The following is a 19710-nucleotide window of genomic DNA, read 5'->3' as shown; positions in this document are numbered from 1 at the left end:
AAGCCTTAATAATCAATTCAGCAGCAGTTGTAAATGGTGAACCATGGTAAGGACAGTACACAGGAGCTCATTATGCTAGCATGGCAGGGTAATGACTCAGCTCAACACCACAGAACAGATTAGATTCGATCTTTCTGTCACTCCAACACCAGTCCCTTGCTTAGACTGAGGTCTATGCACCAAACCTGTGTCAGTGGAGCTCCAGTAAGATGGATTTGGAGTTTATGTTGAGACTTGAAGTTATTTTAACCTGCTCTCCAAGTTAATGCTTAACAGTGTAGATCTATACATATATATAGTCTTAATTTGTGCATCATGGGTATTTAATGTTTTATACCCCAAATAAGCCTGTCTTCACTTGTCATCATCCTAATAATTTGTCTGGTAACAGTTATTATATTATCTGTTGAGTTGTTCTTAATATTAAACATTAACATTAGATGAATATCAATGATAACTATTCATCGTTTTAAAGATAAATTAATTATTCATTTGGTAGCACATTACATTTGCAAAAATCTAATTTAAAATTAACACCCACACACACACACCTTAAACACAAAACAAATTCATCATTCATTCAATTATTTAATCATTCCTTCTCCACCATGCCTACCTGGATGACATCAGCCTCTGTTAATTGCTGGGCTTTTGGACACTTTCATTTATGAAGCAGAATATTTTGTATTCAAAAAATGTAGCTGTAACATTTTTCCCAGGTTCATGCTATAACATGGAACCTCACTGCAAAAAAACAGCTGCTCATCCAGGAAAATATACCCTATGTTCGTAAAGAGCGAGCTAAGGCGCTAGACCAGCATAGGATATAGTCTAGATGGAAAGAGGGGTCCACAAGCACAAAGTGGATTTTTTTTCGCCACCTGTTTTTTCTTAATCTTTAAAGTGTCTATTTTAAGATTCTGACAGGTAACAGGATGAAATAATGTCCCATGATATTTATTTTTAACCCTTTACTACACCTATCCCAATTTCGAACCTGAAACAATATTAATTATTTGGCATAGCTCTTTAAGTTAACATCCTATACAGACAAATGAGCACACTTTTCCATACAATTCTGGACCAAGGAATTTAACGGAATGGTTATTTTTAAGTTTTTTTACAAATTTTGACTTAATTCTGGGACAAAAATATCAAAAATTAGCAGAAAATGTTAATTTGCCTGTATGTTTTCACATTATACTAAATTCCAGCGCACTAAATAAAAACATCCTGAGATTTTTCTTAATCCTTAAAGTGTCTTCTTTGAGATTTTGACAGGTAACAGGACAAAAAAATGTCCTGTGGGGCTTATTTTTAACTTTTTACTACATCTATCCCAATGCCGAACCTGAAAAATAATCAAGAAATTGGCATAGCTCCTTCAGTTAAAAACCTATACAGATAAATGAGCACACTTTTCCATACAATTCTGGGCCAAGGAATTCAATAAAATGATTATTTTTAAGTTTTTGACACATTTTGACTTAATTCTGGGACAAAGAGATTTTAAAAATTAGCAGAAAATGTTAAGGTCGCATGTATGTTTTCACATTATACTAAAATCCTCTGCACTGGATAAAAACATCTTGAGATTTTTCTTAATCCTTGAAGTGTCTACTTTAAGATTCTGACAGGTAACAGGACAAAAAATGTCCTGTGGGGCTTATTTTTAACCCTTTACTACACCTATCCCAAATCCAAACCTAAAAAAATATGTAAAAATTGGCATAGATCCTTCAGTTAAAACCTATAAAGACAAATGAGCACACTTTTCCATAAAATTCTGGGCCAATGAATTCCATAGAATGGTTATTTTGAAGTTTTTGACACATTTTGACTTAATTCTTGGACAAAAAAATAGCAGAAAATATTATGGTCGTCTGTATGTTTTTTACATTATACATTATATTCACATTATGAAAAGTCTACTTTTAGATCCTGACAGGTACCAGGATGAAAAATGTAATAAGCTGCAGAACTAATTGATGATAAAATCCAACAATGTACTAAAAATAAAGTATTAGTATAGTGTAGTACTAATAATTTTAATCCTCATTATCACCATTGAAGAGATCATCAAATCTATCTTTTAAATCTCTGTCCCTTCCTCCTGATCATCTGTCCCCTCTCCAATCAATCCTGTCTCTTCTGCTCTTGCAAAAATGTCAAGAGAAGGAGGGAAGATGGGGCAAACTGACCAGACCGGCTCCAACACCCCCTCTTCCATTGTCTTCTCCCAAATCGGCCCTGACCGTAAGGGTTTGGCCTTTCAGATTTTGGCTGATCTGTCCTTTTTTAGCAGGAAACCCTGTAGTTTACTCTGTCTACTTTAAAACTTGCATCCAGGGCTCTGTTAACGCCCACCATCTTTTGCAGCATCTTGGTTCTCACAGCATCAGTGGAGGTCAGTTGACCAATGAACATTCAGAACATCATCTCCTGTTGGAGCTCATTGTTGTCCTGCCACAATGTACAAAGCTGCAGCTTCTTTAAGGGAGCAATTTTGCCCTTGAGAGCACTGGTGCAGCATAGTATCCCAGAAGAGTGCTTCAGTATTTAGATCCCAGAGGTTCAGCTAGCTCAGAGACATTCACTAGCTTACTATGCAAGCCAGTTCCGTGGTCAAGAATCATGGTAAGTAACAAGTGATTTTACTGTACCATTTTGGAGTAATTAAATATCAAACATACGAAAAATGTTGATTCACTTTTGCATAAACCACATTTCAGAGTCCTATAAAACCAGCAAATTAAATTGTTATCCAATGCCACTAATAAAGTCTTGAAAAACACGTTCTATACTATGAATGACTTGAGTAACAAGTGATATTACTGTATCATTTTGGAGTAATTGGATACCAAACTTAGGAAAAATGTTTATTCGATTGTGCAAAAACCTGATTTCAGAGTCCTATAAAACCAGCAAATCAAATTGTTATCCAATGCCTTTGAGACAGTCTTGAAGAACACATTCTATACTATTATTGACATGAGTATCAAGTGATTTTACTGTATCATTTGGAAATAATTGGATACCAAACTTGGAAAAATGTCTATTCGGTTGTGCATAAACCAGATTTCGGAGTCCCATAAAACCAGCAAATCAAATTGTTATCCAATGGCACTAACAAAGTCTTGAAGAACACATGCTATACTATTATTGACATGAGTATCAAGTGATTTTACTGTATCATTTTGGAGTAATTGGATACCAAACTTGGAAAAAATGTCTATTCGGTTGTGCATAAACCACATTTCAGAGTCCTATAAAACCAGCAAATCAAATTGTTATCCAATGGCACTAACAAAGTCTTGAAGAACACATTCCATACCATTAGTGACATGAGTAACAAGTGATATAACTGTTTAATTTTGGAATAATTGAATACCGAACATAGGAAAAATGTCTATTCGTTTGTGCATAAACCAGATCCTATAAAACCAGCAAATCAAATTGTTGTCTAATAAAACCAAAACAGTCTTGAAGAAAATATTCCAATCTACCAAGAACATTAGTCACAAGTGATATTACTGTGTCATATAGAATAGACATTTGGTATCCAATTAATCCAAAATTATACAGTAATATCACTTGTTACTCATGTCAATAATAGTATGGAATGTGTTCTGCAAGACTGTCTCAGTGGAATTGGATAAAAATTTGATTTGCTGGTTTTATGGGACCTTAAAATCTGGTTTATGCACAACCGAATAGACATTTATTCTAAGTTTGGTATCCAATTAATCCAAAATGATACAGTAATATCACTTGATACTCATGTCAATAATAGTATAGAATGTGTTCTTCAAGACTGTCTCAAAGGCATTGAATAACAATTTGATTTGCTGGTTTTATGGGACTCCCAAATCTGGTTTATGCACAACCAAATAGAATTTTTTTCTATGTTTGGTATCCAATTACTCCAAAATGATACAGTAATATTCATTGTTACTCATGTCACTAATAACATGGAATGTGTTATTTAAGGCTGTCTCAGTGGCATTGGATAACAATTTGATTTGCTGGTTTTATAGGACTCCCAAATCTAGTTTATGCACAACCAAATATAAATTTTTCCTAAGTTTGGTATCCAATTACTCCAAAATGATACAGTAACATCCTTTGTTACTCACGTCACTAATAGTATGTAATGTGTTCTTCAAGAGTGTCTTAGTCGCATTGGATAACAATTTGATTTGCTGGTTTTATAGGACTCCGAAATCTGGTTTATGAACAACCGAATATACATTTTTCCTAGGTTTGGTATCCAATTACTCCAAAATGAAACAATAATATTCTTTGTTACTCATGTCATGCATAGTATGAAATGTCTTCTTTAAGGCTATCTCAGTGGCATTGGATAACAATTTGATTTGCTGGTTTTATAGGACTCCCAAATCTAGTTTATGCACAACCAAATAGATTTTTTTCCTAAGTTTGGTATCCAATTACTCCAAAATGATACAGTAATATCCTTTGTTACTCACGTCACTAATAGTATGTAATGTGTTCTTCAAGAGTGTCTCAGTCACATTGGATAACAATTTGATTTGCTGGTTTTATAGGACTCTGAAATGTGGTTTATGCACAACCGAATAGACATTTTTTCCAAGTTTGGTATCCAATTACTCCAAAATTATACAGTAAAATCACTTGATACTCATGTCATGCATAGTATGGAATGTCTTCTTTAAGGCTGTCTCAGTGGCATTGGATAACAATTTGACTTGCTGGTTTTATAGGACTCTGAAATCTGGTTTATGCAAAAGTGAATTAACATTTTTCGTATGTTTGATATTTAATTACTCCAAAATGGTACAGTAAAATCACTTGATACATATGTTATTAATAGTATAGAATGTGTTTTCCAAGCCTTTGTTAGTGCCATTGGATAACAATTTGATTTGCTGGTTTTCTAGGACTCAGAAATCTGGTTTATGCACAATCGAATAAACATTTTTTCTAAGTTTGGTATTCAATTACTGCAAAATGATAAAGTAATATCACTTGATACTCATGTCAATAATAGTATAGAATGTGGTTTTCAAGACGTTATTAGTTGCATTGGATAACAATTGGATTTGCTGGTTTTATAGGACTCCAAAATGTGGTTTATCACAACTGAATAGACATTTTTCCTAAGTTTGGTATTCTATTACTCCAAAATAATACAGTAATATGACTTTTCACTCATGTCATTAATAGTATGACATGTGTTCTTCAAGACAGTCTTGGTGGCATTGGATAACAATTTGATTTGCTGGTTTTGTAGGTCTCCGAAATCAGGTTTTTGCACAACCGAATAGACATTTATTCCTAAATTTGGTATCCAATTAATCCAAATTGATACAGTAATATCCTTTGTTACTCACGTCATTAATAGTAAGGAATGTGTTTCTTAAGGTAGCCTTGGTAGCATTGGATAACAATTTGATTTGCAGGTTTTATAGGACCTTAAAATCTGGTTTATGCAAAAGAAAATAGACATTTTTCCTAAGCTTGGTATCCAATTACTCCAAAATGATACAGTAATATCCTTTGTTATTCATGTCCTTACTAGTATGGAATGTGTTCTTTAAGGCTGTCTTGGTGGCATTTGATAGCAATTTGATTTACTGTTTTTTTAGGACTCTAAAAAATTATGCACAATCGAATAGACATTTTTCCTAAGTTTGGTATTCAATTACTCCAGAATGATACAGTAATATCATTTGTTACTCATGTCAATGATAGTATGGAATGTGATTTTCAAGAATGTCTTGGTGGCATTGGATAACAATTTAATTTGCTGGTTTTATGGGACCTTAAAATCTGGTTTATGCACAACCGAATAGACATTTTTCGCGTGTTAAATATTTTTTTAATATTTAACAAGTGATATTACTGTATAATTTTGGATTAATTGGATACCAAATGTCTATTCGGTTGTGAATAAACCAGATTTCGGGGTCCTATAAAACTAGTATGGAATGTGTTTATCAAGAAGGACTTGGTTCCATTGGATAACAATTTGATTTGATGGTTTATAGGACTCCAAAATCTGGTTTATGCTCAACTGAACAGGCATTTTTTTTCTAAATTTGCTATCCAATTACTCAAAAATGACACAGTAATATCACTTGTGACTAATGTTCTTGGTAGATTGGAATATTTTCTTCAAGACTGTTTTGGTTTTATTAGACAACAATTTGATTTGCTGGTTTTATAGGATTTGGTTTATGCACAAACGAATAGACATTTTTCCTATGTTTGGTATTCAATTATTCCAAAATGATACAGTAATATGACTTGATACCCATAACATTAATACTATGGAATGTGTTTTTCAAGACCTTATTAGTGGCATCGGATAACAATTTGATTTACTGGTTCTATAGGACTCTGAAATCTGGTTTATGCACAACCGAATAGACATTTTTCCTCAGTTTGGTATTCAATTATTCCAAAATTATACAGTAATATCACTTGTTACTCATGTCATTAATGGTATAGCATGTGTTCTTCAAGACTTTGTTAGTGCCATTGGATAACAATTTGATTTGCTGGTTTTATAGGACTCTGAAATGTGGTCTATGCACAACCGAATAGACATTTTTCCTAAGTTTGGTCTTCAATTACTCCAGAATGATACAGTAATATCATTTGTTACTCATGTCATTAATAGTATGCAATGTGATTGTCAAGACTTTCTTGGTTTCATTGGATAACAATTTGATTTGCATGTTTTATAGGACTCCGAAATCTGGTTTATGCACAACCGAATATACATTTTTCCTAAGTTTGGTATTCATTTACTCCAAAATGATACTGTACAATCAGTATACATGCATGACATTAATAGTATGGAAGGTATTATTTAAGGATTTCATGTTCTGATTTAAGAAGAATTAGATTTTTTTGGTTTTATAGCACTCCAAAATCCCTTTTATACAAAACCGAATAGATAGTTTTGGTATTCAATTACTCAAAAATGATACAGTAATATCACTTCAAACATATATCTGGGATACATGAGAATAAGATCTTTAAGAATTTAGGGCTGTGATTTTATAACAATTTGATTTGCTTATTTAATAACACTCCAAACCTTTTCAAAACGTTACACTGTTCTACAGATAAGCAGTGGTCTTTCTGGTGTATATTTGTGGATTAGATCTCGTTAAATCATGTTTATTTAGGTGTAAAACTCGTTTCTGTTCCATTTTAAGTCTCTGCACGAGAAGCGCCAGTCTCCGCTCCTCCGGGTGCGCTGTGCACGCTGCTACAGTAAAACACGGTTTAGACGCGCACTCCAGTTTTCTGTGTGGATAGCGCGACCGAGCGTTTTCTAAGTGCAGATGGCGTGACCGCGGTCTAATTTAAACAGCTGTGACTAGCTCATTTCACCCAGCGGTGGACCTAGAGTATGATGTAGAGGTCATATGATTTGCTGTTCTGGTTTAAAATTAGATTTTCTACTAATTAATTTTCAATTAATTGTGAGTACCAAAGTTGTAACCTTAAACCAGCGTTCATTCAGCACTGTGGTTAAAACCAGAGCCGGTTTGTGAAGAGACTACCCACTACTGTCTCCGCTATTATATCAGAATAACCCTGAACCGCTAGAGGGAGCCCGCGAGTGAGTCCAGAATAAATGGGGGTGAATGAATCTAAACGGCTAAAAACTCTAATTAAAAATAAACAAATAAAAATATAATAAAATATTTTGATTAAAAGCAAAGAAAACTTGCCTGTATGTTTTAGCGTTTCTTCAGTAAACAGGTTTTAAGCAGTAAATTACTGGTACTGTGAGTTAACTGGTTGGTAAGCTGATGCTGAAGTAACTGTCAGAGCACTGAAACATTTAGTATTGTTCCATGTTGAGCAAATTAGTATTTTTAGTTAATTAGTTAATTAATAAACATTTATGATTATATTATATTTTGCTCAGTTGCTCCATATGAACCAATCATTTTGGACTCACTAGTGGCCAATTCTTAAGTGGTGGGTATGATCCTCTTTAATAAAAATTCTCTGACGGCATCAATTCCTGTAATTTAAGATTAAATGTATGTATATAAGAACACTCAAATGTACAGTAACTTGCTAAGTAAGTTGCTGTAATACATTTACCGTATGCATGCTGTATATTTAATCACAGTACCTGTATAATACTGTCATTTGTATCACAGTATTACTAGTGTACTAGCTAGTTGCTGACAGCAAGTTACTGTATATTTTTACAGTGTTTTTTAGAGCTTATATAGGCACATGTAACCTACTGTGTATAAGCATGTGTGTACATTTTTACAAGTAAAAAAATTCAGAGGAAAAAAATATATAATCAGATTTACTGATTAAAGATGGTTGCACTCCCAAATATTAAAGGACCACTACAGATTATTTTTTCTGTAGTAACTCATAACATGATTAGGATGTATTATTCGATATTAAGGAAACTTGCTGAGTTTCAGACAATATTTTCTTATTTGAACTGTGCAATACATCACACACTAAGAAATGTAAGTACAGATTTGTACTTAAAAGGGTACAAAGCTTGTCGCTGGGGCTGTACCTTACATTGAGGTACAAAAAAGTACCTTTCAGTGAAAGTCCTTTTTTGTACCCATGATTTTTGTGCCAGTAAAGATTATAAAGATTATAAACATTATCATCAACTGAATATGTGTCAAGAACTTCATGATCCAAAATTGCCTGGCTTTCAAATGAAAAAATGTGCAAATAAGATATATATTGTTTGTTAGTACAGTGGTACAGAATACTGAATGTACTTTTTGGCAGGTTAAATGGTACAAATGTGTACTTTTTGCTGTTAGGAATGACTTTGTACTTTAGAGGGAAGAAATCTGACCCTGTAAAGACCAATAGTGTACCTTTGAGGGTACAATAATGAAGAGTGTACCTTTGAGTACAAAAAAGTACTCCTATCGTACCTCTGTTTTTTAGAGTATATGGTAATCTGTGTGGATTGTAGCCTCCAAACCTGCCTACCACTATTCCCCCAGTCCCATTTCCACACCCCAGGTTGGCAGGTGTAAATGGGCAAGCTGGCTATTTTTGTGCTGAACAAGTAATCACTGAGCTTCTGTGAGATAAGATAATTTTTTCACCACCAATAGCTTTGCAGGGACAGGCATTTTGGACATTGCAACCAGATATAAATATTCACTGATCAGCTACAGAGTAAGACTCGTAGTCACATGCCACTCAATCAATCTGGCAACCTGTTTGAGCTTTGAATAAGGGACATTAGTACTGATTACTATTACTATTAACGGTTATGTTTGTTTGTGTGTTTGTGCTTAGGTGTACACCAAGTGTAAAGGAACTCATGCTGTGAGGGGCAGCCAAGATTTACCTGCAGATTCCCTGACCAATGGCATCATCCATACAGAAACCACCTGGCTGAGAGTCAGAGGTTCACATCCAATTGAGTGTGTGTGTATGTGTGTGCAAGGTGGTGAAAGAGCCTGTGTGTGTGTATGAGTTAAAGAGAAAGTTAGTTAGGCTGTAATTTGTAAAGACTGTAAATGGTGAACATGCACATGAGTGTGTGAATCTAGTCACACTTACCTAAGTGTGAGGTGTGTGAGTGTGTGTGAGGTGAAAGAGACCATGTGGCACACACGGATGAGAGATCACCCGGCATACACACAACGACTCTGGCGACCTCTGACTTTTGCCCTGAGTGGGCTGTGCTGGGTGTGGCTGCCATGGTGCATCTCGATGGCAGCGGCGTTGAGCTACCAGCCCACGGTGAACACGGCTCTGGGACGCCTGCGAGGGATGCGGGTCGCTGTGGCGGCAGAAGGACTGGGCCCAGTGGATCAGTATCTAGGTGTGCCATACGCAGCCCCCCCAGTAGGGGAGAAGCGCTTCATGCCCCCAGATGCCCCTTCTGCCTGGTCTGGGGTACGGAATGCTACACGGTTTTCACCTGTCTGTCCGCAGACTGTCCGGAATGCTGTGCCGGATATCATGATGCCCATCTGGGCCACGTACAACCTGGACACGGTGGCAACGTATCTGCAGGAGCAGAGCGAGGACTGCCTATACCTCAACATCTACGTCCCAACACAGAGTGGTCAGTACACACACATTCTGCAGGCAGAGAGTCGATACAAGAGGCAGTCAAAGTCAGTAGCAGAACCAATCATAATATCTTTTTCGGTTGTGGGCCGGTACAACAGACAGTCAAAGTCAACAGCAGAATCGGGCCCAATCCCATTTCACCCCTTGGCCCTACCACTTACCCCGATTCTTGTTAGGCTGGAGGGGTCGGGGGAAGTAATGGGGCTTTGGTAGCCCTTTAAACAGGGATTTTGCACACTTCAAATGACGGGGTATGAGAATCACTGGTAAGAAACCCACAAATATAATTATTTTCCTTGTTGAAAGTGACTATTAGCACTATATTACCATAGTTTAATGTGTAGTTTCAATATTTTATGGCCAAATTTTTCATGACAAGCATTTAAAAGATCGCTAGTAGTTTGTCTTAGTAGCTAGCTAGCTAACTTTCCTGTTCCACCTTAAATGGTGCAAACAGACGGCAGGGGTTGCAGCATTTAAGGCGGAACGGAAAAATATAATGAAAGCTAATTCACAGAGAAATTAAGAAATGCACAATAATAATTAATTTCTGCACCGTCTCCCCCTTTTTTAACTAGTTAACCAGCTGCTAGGTTACTGAACTTTCGAGCTCCTTATGACATGTCGGATGCTTGAAGGGTTGTCCCAATTCTTAGGGTGGAGGATTTAGCCCCTTCCCCTTGTAACTCTGTTTAATGGGGAAGGGTTACTTTCGAAAACAAGGGGTAGGGTTAAGGAGTAGGGCTAAGGGGTGAAATGGGATTGGGCCTGAGTCAGCATCTTTATTTTAGTTGGGAGACAGGACAACACACAGTTAAACTTAGCAGCAGAACTAACCAGAACCCTAATTTTATTTGAAGGTGGGGCAACATGCATTAAAACTCAGCAGCAGAACCAATCACAATCTCTGTTTCAAATCATTGTTATACAATGATGTAAATAAGAACAGAACTGATGTTTTTTCAGACATGTTAACAAGTTTGAGTTAATTAACAGTTAGAACTCTGTGAGAACATGCAGTGTCAATACATTCCATATCCTTATTGTGATGTATCATATCAGTGTACATATGTGCACACAGCTAAGATACGCAAACATCTAAACTACATAAACTACTATTTAAATTTGATTGGATGTACCCAGATAGATAAGCAATACCATGTTTACTCAGATAGAAGGCGCTAGATGCATATGCTCCTCCCTTCTTGTCAGTGTTACTTAAATGCCCAAGCTGCATAGGCTTTGCCCTTCTTGCTCTTTGATATGTAATACTAAATGAATGCATAAACCGTTCTTGCATACTTTCCTTAGATAAAATACACTAGATGCCTAAGCTCTTCCCTTCTTGCCCACTTTCTCTAGACAAAATGCTCTAGGAGATATGTTGCACTAAAATGCATAAGCTCTGCCCTCCTTGCCAACTTTACTTAGTAGAATGCACAAGGTCTGTGAGCTCTGCCCCTATTTTGCAGTTTCTTTAGATAAATGCATTCATTGTATAAGTACTACCCTCTTGTCCTGTGATATACTGCACTAAAATGCACACCCTACACCCTCCTTGTCCAGTTTCTTTAGGTTGAATCACAAGATGCATAAGCTCTGCCCCTCCACTTTCTTTTAGATGAATGTAACCTGTGCATAAACTCCACTCTCTTGAATCCATAAACTCCACCCCGTCTTGGCCACGTTCCTTAGATAAAATGCATAAGCCCCACCCTCTTGCCCTATGACATTATGCTCTACCTTGTCCACCTACCTTGGATATAATAAATTTCTTTGCTCACTTTGCAATGAATTTGCAATTGCAAACCTCCAACCTCACAACTGTTGCTATGGAAGAACACATTTGTTGGTGGAGACTGGAGAGGGGGATTGTAATATATCTACATGTAATCTGCATGCATAAAAACCTGCTTATACAGCTCTAAGACAGCAGATCTTATCCTCAAATACAGCCTCATGTTTTAAAATCTTTCTCACTCTTTCTGACTCTCTGCAGGCACTAAGAAAGCGGGAGGGGAATCGGACGATGACGGTATTTCCTGTTTTCATCACTCGTATTTCTTTTTATTCATTTTTAATAACTTTCTTGTTAAATATTTATTCATGATCCTTTCATCGATCTGTAATTGGTAAAGGGGATTGACGCTGTGGTTTCTGCAGCCTTGCGTCAGCTGGAAGGAATCAGAGCGAGTGTGTAAACATGCCGCTATCTGCCTTTAGCCTTTTACACACACGCATACACAAATGCAAACACACACACACACACACTAATTCAGAATGCTGTATGAAGCTCTAACATTTACAGACTCAATTCAGGATCAACACACACAGCCATTCAGCATTCGTTCACTCAGAGCACTAAACAGCATTAACATCATTATCTTGACATCTGCGCTAATCTGGATTTTTATTAAACTGCTATTTATTCTGGGTTTATAAGACTTCATTAGCATGTAGCCAGATATGCCTTCCTGCTTCCTGGCTACTTAAACCGCATAACTTAAAGAGAGCTCTTAGAAAACGCTCTTCACGTTCAAATTTCAAATTCAAGAGGTTTTTATAATTCAATTTCTGCTGCTAGTGTGGACCCTGATTATACAGTGAGGTCATTTGTGAAAGGCAATATTTATGCATTATCATTGCACTACATTTGATGCGTTTACAGTGCTTTGCATTATTATGCCAGATTTGATTACATGCTTACATGTTTACAGTGTAGTTTAACTTCACGTTAATCTTAGAGAAAATGTTCATGTATGCTTTGAAATTAACTCTACATTATCATTACACCAGATTTTGCTTATATGTTTACAGTGTGATTTAGTTTCCTATTATTATTACACAATATTTGATTATATTTACAGTGATTGAGTGTAAGGTAATTAATACACAAAATTAGATTACACATTTCTGTGTAATTAAGTGTTACTTTATCATAAATCTAGGTTTAATGAGATGTTAATAGTATAATTTACCTTTATTTATCTAGCTTTATCTTCATGTTTGCAGTATAGTTTTACTTCTTTTTGCCATTTTTATGTTTATATTTGTTGTGGTTAAAATAAATCTGAAGAAGCATTCAGATGAAGTTTTTGTTTGTGTGTTTGTGTTTCAGGACTGCGTGAGGCCCGTGAGGACCCCCGGCCAGTGATGCTGTTTATTCATGGTGGATCTTACATGGAGGGAACTGGAAATATCATGGATGGCAGCGTCCTCGCCAGCTACGGCAATGTCATCGTCATCACACTTAACTACAGAGTGGGAATACTGGGTACATACACATATTATTTGTTTAAAAGAAAAATATTTATTTTATTCACAGAACAATATTACTTTCTGAAAATATACTGTATATGTTATTTGCATGGTGAAGAGGTTTTTTAAATTTGTAGTATAATAATTAAAACATTCCTTAATACGTAATATTTTGGAAATTCACATTTTACAAAAAAACACTTACTTATAATGGACATACATTTGTTTACAACATTGAATTTCTAGTTGTTTATTTGAATCATCACAGGGTCAAAAGTGCAGAAAGATTCAAAACACCTTTTAACAGTCGCATAAAAGCATCAACACATATACAACACCAGGTAATGGGAGGCAAATACAGACAATCTTTAATAGCAAAATCACAAGGCACAAATCAGAGTTGAAAAAACAGGCAAAGAGTAAAGCCTAAAAAAAAACACAGAGTAAACAATGCTCAATAATGACACAGAGAGTAGAGCAGATCTGAGAAAAATTATTGTAGATTTACAAGTCAGGAATGTTGCTTGGAGCAGTTATTTGGGTAGTTTTGGCGCTTGGTTTTGTTTAAGGTATGGTAGAAGACCAAGGCTTCATCCCAGTTGTGTGGTGCACACTTATATACTATAGGGTATATCCTCTATACTAATCTTAATGATACAGTTTTGGCAGGTTAGTACACAAAGTATTGACACACTAACCCCTTTTTAAAATAAAAGAAAATAATGATATGCTGCTGTGTTAGTATATGTTAGTGCAATTTCTCAAACATGCACTTGCATTCTTGTCCACAACTTTTAAATATTTTTTTCTGACATATGTAGTTCCTCTTTGTTTGTTACACTTTTGTTTTAAATATGTAGACTGTGCATTGCTAAATGTCATAAAACAAAAAAATATAATGCTTCATAAAGCTACTAATAGATTTAATTTAACCAATTCTACAAAGAACAGTGGTCAAATATTCAATCAGATTTCTGGCAGGAGTTTTTTTTTTTGTAAAAAAAAAAATATATATATATATATATATATATATATATTGTTTTTCTTTTTAACCCACCACCCGTGATTTCCACCCCCGTCCCTGACCCATCCTGACATATCAATCAATATGCACATCTAAAAGAATATTCTTGTTATAAATCTACAACAGTTGTGAAAGTTCACTTATGCACAAGAAGCAGCTTCTCCCTTTCAAAGACATTCCTATATTTTTCAGTGTCCTGGCCTTGGCCCTGTGTATAAAAGCCGTTGATAGCTTCATAGATATAATATCTAGTAATGTTTTAAATCCAAATATTTCTGTGCAGCTTACATGTGGACTCTCAGAGTTTAGTCAGTACACGTTTCGCAGCTGTACGTCAGTATCTTTTTAATGGTAATCAAAAGCACCTGGCCATGGTCTAACTTGCCAAGTGACAATTGAGCAAGAATTATGTGTATAACCCTGAATTGAACTTCAACCCACCCCCTACCCCATGTTTTTATTTATTTATTTTTTAAATAAAAGATGTATGTCCAATATTTTTGGCCACAAATATACAGTATATGTATGTATGTGCTCTAAATCATTTAGAAAATTCTGTATAAAAGATTAATAAGCTGTTCATGTCACTCTGGAGCTTGAGAGTTCTAAACCTCAGACAAGATGTCTCTTGTCAGATGAAACATATGTGCTGTCATAAAAAGCCCAGAAGCTGTAAGAGTGGTTTATAAATGCTTTATAACTTCGTTATACAGGCTTCCATGTGCAGCTAAGTCCCTGAGAGAGACATAAGAGCAGAAACAGTGCAGTACAGTAGTGACAGATCTCTGCTGTAACAGACTAAAATACGTTGTATATTCACATTTTACACTTCAGTTTATGCTGCTTGCTGTTAAGGTTTGCTTTACCATTACATTTGATGTATAGTTTCTATTATGCTTGTTATTTTAGTGTGTCAAAATACAGTCCAATACATTTACATACAGTATACCCAAATTTCCAGCTTGCTTCACTGGCTCATCTGTTAAATCTACATTATTTTTGCTCCATCCATTTAACATTTTTCCCCACCTATTTAGCAATTTTACACCAATCATTTAAACTACACCTGTTTAGCTCCTCTCACTGAGCCTACATTATTGTAGCGCCACAGATTTATTATGTTGGTTCCACCTGTTTAGTAATTTAGCAGTTTAACTCCACCCATTTAGCAGTCTACAAGAGTTTAGCTCCTTATTTAAAACTTAGCAGTTTAGCTCCGCCCATTTAGTCTACCGCAATTTAGCTCCACCCACTCAGCCTCCAGCATTCAGACATACACTCACACATACCCACATTAGGACAGACACACACACAAACAAATGACAGCAAGCTTTTATTCAACATTTAATGAGTGCTGAGGTTATGATCAGAGAAACACACACATGCACTCTGTTTCACACACACTCTTTTCTAAAAAGCTGAAGAAGAAGGGAGTTGCATCATACAAAGCAACAGATAATCCTCTCATCCTCTTTTTGGAAAATATTGTTTTCAAGTCAAAGGAAAGTGATTATATGAGTCACTCTACAAAACAGGTGGGATTTAAAAAAATCCATGAAGAACAAACATTTGAAAAAAAAAACCTTTTTACTTTATAGTTGGGTTAACCAAGACAGACCCAGCTTAATATGTAAAAGCAGTAAATCAACATAGTACAAGAACATGAGAATAAGAACATGTCCAGGCTAAAAAAAGGCACAGACGATGAGCTTCCATGTTGTTATGTAATTTAAAGCAACAGTTCATTATTTATAGAAAAAAAGGTTTGTGTAACAAACAAATAAAGGACACATAAGGGACACATACAAATGATAAAAATGTCACAAAACAAAATCATTTAAAATAATTGTATATCTTATAGAGACAGAAAGTACATACAATTTTTAAATATTGAAGGAAAAATAATATTTAAAAAATATTTTAAATGTAAATATTGCATTAGAAAATACAGATCACAGACCATTACCAATGACCATATATTAATGCATTTTTTTATATTATGTTTGCTGTTCAAAAACTAATATTTAAAAATTTCAGAAAGCAAAAACACTTTTTATTTTAGCTTTGGAATTTTTTTGTAGTGAATGTATGTAATCATTTGTAGTGATTTTCATAGATTATAGATTATTTTTGTATAGGAAATATCCTGTGCTTTTTAGTGATTGATAAGGTATCAGTCTCTTATGGCTTCTATTGGAAATACAGGTAATTGGAAATTATTACTGTTTGGCTGTCTTGGACATGTGCACAGCTGTGCTTTGTGTGGGCTTTGCATTGGTGGACTAATCAAGGCAAGTGCTAACAGCTGGCAAACTACTGCCCCATCTCCCAAATAACAGTAGCTTGTGTATTTGGAAAAGATGCTTCTTCTTTTATCTTGATTTTGAACATCCTAAATGCACTATTTTCTTTAATTAACAAAAAATCTGAATTTGAACAAATAATGTACACTAAATATGTGTGTGTGTTGCTGTCCTAGGCTTCTTGAGTACCGGTGATCAAGCTGCTAAAGGAAATTACGGGCTGCTGGATCAGATCCAGGCTCTGCGCTGGATCAGTAAAAATATTGGGTATTTCGGAGGAGATCCAGGTCGCGTCACGGTTTTTGGATCAGGAATTGGAGCATCATGTGTCAGTCTGCTCACTCTCTCCCACCACTCAGAGGGTAAGAGCACTTCAGATTCTCAAATGCAACCCTCTCAAATTCCCAGAATTGCTATAGACTATACAATTCTCTTCTCACAATGCCCTAAATATCACATTCCATATCCCGGAATCACCATAAACCATATAAGCCTCATAAGTTTTATAAACACAGAATTCCCAAATATGAGAAAAAATATAAACACCACACAATGATTACCGTTTTTTGCACTATAAGGTGCACCAGATTATAAGGTGCACTATCAATAAACATTTATTCTCTGGTATATTTTCATACACAAGGCACAGTGAATTATAAGGCGCATTATTGTTAAAGTTAAATGAATGTTTGATGTTAATCTACACAGATTTCTCTCCTGAAAAATGGTATTATTGGTGATTAAAGCCTTTTTGTTTATCTACAGTAAACGTAGATTTCCAAATTTCCACTAAGGCTAGCCAGACTGCGCTAAACTAAGGAGCCCTGAGTGTTCCAGAAACCCAGGGTGATATAAGCTAGCGGTTCATCCCACGTAACTTGGTTTAACAAGGTGAACATGCAGATTACAGTCCGATATACTCACCTATGAACGACAAAGAGCTAACTAGCGCTTAGTACGGTTAGCAGGTAATGCTAATGCTACTTCAGCAGTGCTATCCGGTGGTTAGTAGCTGGCTACAGTCCGATATACTTACCTCTGAACGGCAACGGTTAGGAGTCTCAGTGCAGGAAGACTATAGAACTAAACTATAATTCTGCACTTCAGTGCAAAAATACATAAGGTGCATTGACAATTTTTCAAAAACATGAAGATTAGATAAATTGGATATATAACTATGCCCAGATATGGATTGGCACTCTTTCCTGGGTCAGCTCCTCAGTGTCTGGTGGACAATTGTGGAGAGTTGTTCCGGTTAAGAGTACGTTGTGTGCGATTGGCTGTCACTTCTCACTGGTGTGTGTTTCAATAAGTGGTTTTGTGGTTCTGTCTAAAATATAATTGAAAAGCTGCTTAGGTTTCTAGGAAGGCACTATATAAGTGTATAACTTCATTTATATTACCGTATTTAGCAGTCAGCGATCTCTCGCCAAGAGGAACACTACCCAAAAGCAGTCTATGAAAGCCTTTTCACCAAAACGCAGTCTATGAGAGGCTTTTCATAGGGAAGCGGGGGAAGAACTTATACTTCTTCTTGTGGCAAAACCAAATGTTTAGTCAGACCCCACCTGCACTCATTTAAATGTCTGTCTGAGACATACCCAGTTTCACAGCAACCCTGGGTGCTTTTCTTGTCAATTATTAATCTTTCTGAAGTATTGGTCCATAATGATATAATGCAGTCATATACTGATACAACAGAGTTAAATAAAATTACATGCGTCATATGAACAGTCTGGGTAGAGAAACACTACGGTACCAATGACCATGGTCAGACCTAGCACTTTCTATGTTACCATGGTAATATATGCTAAAAACCATGGTAACCAACTCTACTGCCTCACTGCTCTTCTCTTTTCTTTTCTTATTCTTTTTTCTCCTTTCCTGCCTTTTCCTCACCTGTCTTCTCATCTATCCTTTTTCTCTTTAATATTTGCCTATATTCTAATTTCCTATCTCTTCTCCTCTTCTTTCCTCTCTTCTTTTCTTCTCTACTGTTCTCTCTTTACTCTTTCTATATGTGTATGTGCAAACCTATATCTTTATGTAGATATACAGTATGTCTATAGGTGTGTGCATGTGTGTGTGTGTTCAGTGTCCTGCTTACTGACCCACTTAGCTCTTCTTACTGTCTGAATTGTGTGTGTAGTGTATGGTGTGTGCTCAACTTTATGAGGTGTGTGTGTGTAATTGGGGTGATATTTCAGATTTAGGATGAAATCCCTGTACTGCTCAGCTCCCACACACACACTCACAGTTCAAAAGATTAAGTGGATTTACTTTTCATATTAGTAATTAGTGTTATTTTATGATGTAAATCATGTAACTAACACACTCAACTTCCTCACTTTAACACTACCTCACTCTCAGTCACTCCCTTATTCCCTCACTCCTTTATGCACTCCGTCTTACACTCTCTCACTTACTCCCTCACTCAACCACTTCCTCATTCACTTATTGCATGACTTATTCCATTCACTCACTCACGCACCCACACATACAATCACTTACACTGGTCAAACGTCATAGAACACTCTCTCACTCATTCACTATTTTTTTTACTTACTCTATCACTCATGCACTCACTTTTTTACCCACTCTCTCATTCATTTACTCACTTTTTTGCTCACTGTTTCACTCTCACTCATTTACTCACTTTTTTACTCACTGACTCACTCTCACTCATTTACTCACTTTTTTAATCACTGTTTCACTCTCACTCATTTACTCACTTTTTTACTCACTGATTCACTCTCACTCATCTATTCCCTTTTTTACACGCTGACTCGCTCTCTTACTTATGTACTCCCTTTTTTACTCACTCTCACTCATTTATTCCCTTTTTTACTTACTAACTCACTCTCTCACTCATTTACTTACTGTTTTACTCACTAATTCACTCTCTCACTCATTTACACTCTGTCATTTATTTACTTGTATTAGAACTACATTCTGTTCATTAGTTTTTATAAGAACATTATGGATGTTGTACCTTTTTTTTAGATAATTCTTCTGCTTCTCTCTCACTCT

At 35.8% G+C, this 19710-nt stretch overlaps 1 protein-coding gene across 1 annotated transcript in view; it reads left to right on the top strand.

Moving 5' to 3' along the window:
* Nucleotides 1–19710, top strand: part of nlgn3b (neuroligin 3b) — a 41421-nt gene that overhangs the window by 11614 nt on the left and 10097 nt on the right. The window contains exons 2-5 of the mRNA XM_007235842.4: nt 9310–10087; nt 12095–12130; nt 13214–13369; nt 16857–17042. Coding sequence (XP_007235904.1) covers nt 9619–10087; nt 12095–12130; nt 13214–13369; nt 16857–17042 — 847 coding nt within the window. The 5' untranslated portion in view covers nt 9310–9618. The remainder of the gene's footprint in view (nt 1–9309; nt 10088–12094; nt 12131–13213; nt 13370–16856; nt 17043–19710) is intronic.

This window comes from Astyanax mexicanus, chromosome 1 (genome assembly GCF_023375975.1).
Source record: "Astyanax mexicanus isolate ESR-SI-001 chromosome 1, AstMex3_surface, whole genome shotgun sequence".
Lineage (NCBI taxonomy): Eukaryota > Metazoa > Chordata > Actinopteri > Characiformes > Acestrorhamphidae > Astyanax > Astyanax mexicanus.
This window is presented reverse-complemented; position numbering and strand designations above follow the sequence as displayed.